The sequence below is a fragment of the Mastomys coucha genome, unplaced genomic scaffold (genome assembly GCF_008632895.1).
Source record: "Mastomys coucha isolate ucsf_1 unplaced genomic scaffold, UCSF_Mcou_1 pScaffold20, whole genome shotgun sequence".
Lineage (NCBI taxonomy): Eukaryota > Metazoa > Chordata > Mammalia > Rodentia > Muridae > Mastomys > Mastomys coucha.
The window spans coordinates 38,062,255-38,068,030 of NW_022196903.1; the positions used below are offsets into that span (position 1 = coordinate 38,062,255).

A 5,776-nucleotide genomic window follows, 5' to 3' on the forward strand; every position below is an offset into this window, starting at 1 on the left:
CCAATCCATTTTCCCTTCCAGGTCCTTCCCTCATTCCCCACTTGTGATTTGTTTCTTCTATTTCCCAAGTGGTACTGGGGAGTCCTTACTTAGGTACTTCAGCTTGTTGACCCTTTTGAGTTCTGTGGACTGTATCTTGGGTATTCTGTCTTTTTTCTCTAATATCCACTTATTAGTGAGTACATACCATACACATCCTTCTGGATCTGAGTTACTTCACTCAGGATGATATTTTCAAGTTCCATCTATTTGCCTGCAAAACTCAGGATGTTCTCGTTCTTAATAGCTGAGTAGTATTCCATTGTGTAAAGGAACCACATTTTCTGTCTCCATTCTTCTGTTGTGGGACATCTAGGTTGTTTCCAGCTTCTGGGTATCACAAATAAGGTTACTATGAACATAGTAGTACACATGCCCCTGTGTCATGGTAGAGTATCTTTTGGGTATATTTGCAAGAGTGGTATAGCTGGGTCTTCAGGTAGATATGTTTCCAGTTTTCTGAGGAACCTCCAGAATGATTTGTAGGGTAGTTATACCAGTTTGCAATCCTACCAGCAATGGCGGAGTATTCCTCTTTCTCCATATCCTCTCCAACATGTGCTGTCACCTGAGGTTTTGATCTTAGCCATTCTGATTGGTGCAAGATAGAAGCTCAGGGTCATTTTTATTTGTACTCCTTAGATCACTAAGGACATTGAACATTTCTTTAGGTGCTTCACAACCATTTGAGATTCTTCAGTTGTGAGTTCTCAGTTTAGTTCTATACCCCATTTTTTTATTGGGTTGTTTGTGTTTTTGTGATTAACTTCTTGAGTTCTTTATATATTTTGGATATTAGCCCTCTATCAGATGTGAGATTAGTGTAGATTTTTTCCCAATCTGTAGGTTGCTGATTTGTTTTATTGACTATGTCCTTTGATGTTGGGGAGACCATCCAGAATGCACCAGAGACCTGGGAAGAAAGAGACTCTCAGGAATCAAAAGGAAGGACCTTAGATGAAATGCCAAACTTGATAGCTGCTAAGGATCTGAGACTCATTTTTTGCCCATGGGCCAGGACATGATCTCATGCCATGCACATATGAACAACACTAACTGAACTAAGTGTGTGAATAAACAAATAAAGTAAATAATAGAGACATGAAAGTGGGAGAGATATGTGATGGAAGAACTTGAGGGGAGCTGATGGGATAGTAGAAGGTATGTATACAACATATATTATATACATGTATGAAATTGAATAAAGATTAAGAAATATTTTTAAAAGAAGTATATAAGAAATTAAAGAAATAGAATATTGACCTGAAGACTTTCTGGATGTATTATTGTTTTATAAGTAAAAGTAGAGAAGGTATATACACTATAAAAATCATGTTTTATTAATTTTTAACCCATAAATACAGATATAGTATGACCCTGATATACTACTCCTGAATATTTATGCAAAGTCTCTAAGTCAACATATCACAACAATAATCACACATTAATATTTATTGCAGTACTGTTCATGGTAATAGCTAAGTGGGGGACAAATGTGATATCCAACAACAGATGGATCTACAAGTCCCAGGGCCTCTATATCCCTACTTACACATCTCCAGGCCTAAGCTTAGAGATGAAAGGTTGGGTTTCTAGATACTATCAAATAATTTAGATGTTTTCATTTAAGTTCATTTTCCTACTGTTTTTCAATTAGCTGGGAACTCAGGCTGAAGGGATTAATTTAAAATTTTATCCACAGTCAATAATCAGGAAAATTCTCTTCATTTGCCAATATGTATCTTGGAAGCAAGAAGATTGAAACAAAATGAAAATTCACAAAGCTACAACAATCTGTATATTGATGCAGCTATAGTCCCAGGCATGACTTTGTATAAGCATGTCACTTATGAAAATACTAGTATTCTTCCATAACATCTGAAGGTCTTATGTATATGGCTTCCTCAGGCACAGAAAGCAACTCAGGAAAGAGTCAAACCTCTGTGGGCTAGAATCACAGTGGGTAGATTCTTCCTGTCTCTAAAGGAACCATAATATTTTCACACAGTACATAAGGCTCTCATGACAATTGAAAAGGTGACCTGCAGAGGTGATAAATTCATACAGCTTTCTCTTCTAAAAGGTAACTTGAAGATTTATAGACCTCCTTTACCAGTTTGAAACGAGCAGCAAGGTTTCCAAAGTCATCATAGAATCACAAAAATGTTTACAATTTCTGAATGAAGGTTTACTAGGGTGGGTCCTTCACAACAGCCTTCTCTAGATACCCAGGCTTCCTCTCTTGTTTGGTAAGTTCTGATGAACCATGATATAATTTCCATTACCTGCTTGCTTTTATTGTCACAAAGTTACAACTCTATTTCTAAATGTTCAAATTCTGCCCACTGGCAGTTACAATAATAAGACAAATTGTGTAACACATAGAAATGTCTATTAGTATATTATACAATAATGTGTTAGTATAGAACTGCAATCAATGTATTAGTGTTTAATTTTGGCTCATATTTTGTTTTCTTATGAACAAAAGGCATGTATATTTAAATGAATTCCTGAATAGCATTATGACCAAATTAAGTTTATACTTTTTAATATAGGCTTAAAGTAACATTTCTCAGGACCTATCACATAAGTATACAAATGTGTTTATTATGTATAAACTTGCTATAATGCCATATAACATCTAAGTAATGAGGAGGTAATTATTTAATTTTTTATACCTTTAAACTAAGAGTAAAGCTATACAAATAGTGGAAAATCAATAAATACCTGCATATGATTTTATTTTCACCTGCCTGAGCTACTTACCTCTCTGATAGTATTAAGAGAAGTCAAAGATAAATTGGATATTTTGATGAATGAGATTTTTCAATCTTAGAATATCGTGCCTATTTAATTGGAGGATTATTACTCATTCCTATATGTTCAGGTAAGTGAAATTCACATAAAATAATAGAACAAAATGTGGAGGGAGGGGTTGTTTGTATTCACATTTTTTATGATGGAATTTAAAAATTGAAGAGATGATGTGGTTCCATTAGGCAATGGTAACCTTTTCTGCAGTATTTCCCACAGAAAGTGAGCCACTGCAAGCCCTGCAAAGATGGTACCTAAAACTGTGAGTATCTGTCAATATTGAGAGTCAAAAGATGAGGTTACTAATCCTGTTGTCCTGCCTGAAATACAGCATAGTACAAATCTGGTCAGACACCAAAATGCTCATCAAAATGTTAATTGTGAAGAACTAAATGACATAAAGGGTTTTCACCGAATCTAAGCCTGTATACTTAAATAGAAAAGCACTTGGTGAGGTTTCTATTGTAGAGTGGGAAATGTCTGTGGGAATGAATGATGGGGAATGATGCTATTTTGCATTTTCAACCTTGGAATGTTCCTCCTGACTGAACCCTTCCCATTCAATACTGAATGCAATACAGTCTTGAAATGTAAGCCCATCATTTTTTCTAAGTAAAAATAATTAGGGAATAAATAACTGAATAATGTAATCCAAAATATGCAGATTTAATTGAAAATTGTGTTGTTATCTGTAGAATCAAACAAAACATTTACTAACCTGACTAAACATTCATTATCTGTTACTAGATCCATAAGTTCATTAAAAGTTTTTTTTCTTGGATACTTCCTTTATCTATATTTCAAATGTTTTTCCCTTTCCAGGTCTCCCCTTCAGTACTAGCCTAGTGGAAAGACATCTAAATGATTCTGTTGTAATTCCTTAAGCCTTATTGAATGTAAAAATTATCCTGAGGAAGTATAAAAACTAAGAACAGCTATAAAATGGCAGTGGAACCTTCAAAAAATAAAAAATAAAATAAAAAAGTCAAAAAATATTGATTAACATTAAAATGGGTATATTTGTTATGAAATTTTAGACCCATCAAAAATGTTACAATTGTCAAGCAGCAATTTATTTCATGGCCATGAGTTAGCTTCACAGAAGGTTATGAGGTGACAACCAACTCCACAAAGTTCTTCATCTATATATAATGCACCCACACAGAAACACCATGTACACATACACAGTAATAATAATTTAAAAATATATGTGTATGTATCAAAATAAATCTTTAAAACTCCATTTAAACCAAAAATTCCATTCTGTATCTTTATTTTGCTAGCATACAAAGGATATGAAGTAATTTGATATGAATTCATACTTAACTCTACTCTTAAGCCAGTCATTAATTCAGTTTCCTCTGTCATAGGGATATGGGAGACAATATGACATCAATCACAGAGTTCATCCTCCTGGGGTTTCCACTAAGCCCAAGGATGCAAGTGTTCCTCTTTGTCCTCTTCTCAATGTTCTATGCCTTCACCCTGCTGGGGAATGGGACCATCGTGGCACTTATCTGCCTGGACTCCAGACTCCACACTCCCATGTACTTTTTCCTTTCCCACCTGGCCATCGTTGACATTGCCTATGCCTGCAACACAGTGCCTCAGATGTTAGTGAACCTTTTAGATCCAGTGAAGCCCATTTCCTATGCTGGTTGCATGACACAGACTTTTCTCTTTTTGACATTTGCTATCACAGAATGCCTTCTCCTAGTGGCGATGTCCTATGACCGGTATGTTGCAATCTGCCACCCACTCCGATACTCTGCCATCATGAGCTGGAGGGTGTGCAGCACCATGGCGGTGACTTCCTGGATTATTGGTGTTCTGCTGTCCTTGATTCATCTGGTGTTACTTTTGCCTTTACCCTTCTGTGTGTCTCAGAAAGTGAACCACTTTTTCTGTGAAATTACAGCTATCCTCAAACTTGCCTGTGCAGATACACACCTCAATGAGATCATGGTCCTGGCTGGGGCAGTGTCTGTCCTTGTGGGACCATTCTCCTCAATTGTGGTCTCTTATGCATGTATCCTTGGTGCTATACTGAAGATCCAGTCAGGGGAGGGTCAAAGGAAAGCTTTTTCCACTTGCTCTTCCCATCTCTGTGTGGTTGGATTGTTTTATGGTACTGCCATTGTCATGTACATTGGACCCAGACATGGGAGCCCAAAAGAGCAGAAGAAATATCTTTTGCTGTTTCACAGTCTTTTTAACCCCATGCTCAACCCCTTGATCTATAGTCTCAGGAATTCTGATGTGAAGAATACTTTGAAAAGAGTGTTGGGGACACGGAGAGCTTTATGACAAGTTTATAGCATCATGTTTTAACTGTGACAGAGAATGCTACCCTCTCAAGATGGTTCTACCATCCAGAGCATATGCATTCCCTTTATGTAGCATTAAATACATGCCTTAGATGATGGACTCAATAGTTGTGAGAAGAATTCTAGAAATCTATAATTTTGAATGCTGACAATAATAGATTGTGGTGTATTAGTTCAAACCAAGATTTCATGACCACAGTTTTAAAATAGTTCCTTTCAGAGACCCTACAAGTCTACAAGTCATGATGCAGTGTTCTACTTCTGCAAAATACTAACTGTTCCAACAATAAGCCTTCCAGAAGACTTTAAAATGCCCTTTGCAATGGAAGATAGTGAATGACTTCATGTTATGTTTCTCTTTAAGGCTCACATCCCTATTAGCTTAATGAAAGCTATAAAATCCTTGTGTTTGAAAGGAAGAAGTCTATTGCACTTTTTCAGGCTTTAGCTTTAGCCAAAACTGATTGTTGTGCCATGTTTTTCAGACACTTAAGATTTCTGGAGCAGGGGAGCTTGAATGATCACTTGTGACTATTTCTGAAAATCCATTCTAGGACAAATGCATCTCTTCTCTCCCTCTCTCCCTCCCTCCCTCC

The 5,776-nt window shown here is 36.4% G+C and overlaps 1 protein-coding gene across 1 annotated transcript; it reads left to right on the plus strand.

Annotated features, from left to right (window-relative positions):
- The first annotated feature begins 4,197 nt into the window (after window positions 1-4,197).
- On the plus strand, window positions 4,198-5,238 carry LOC116098092 (olfactory receptor 13). The gene has a single exon (XM_031380837.1). It carries the CDS (start codon window positions 4,228-4,230, stop codon window positions 5,158-5,160), a length of 933 nt encoding a protein of 310 aa, XP_031236697.1. The 5' UTR covers window positions 4,198-4,227; the 3' UTR covers window positions 5,161-5,238.
- Window positions 5,239-5,776: the final 538 nt, after the last annotated feature.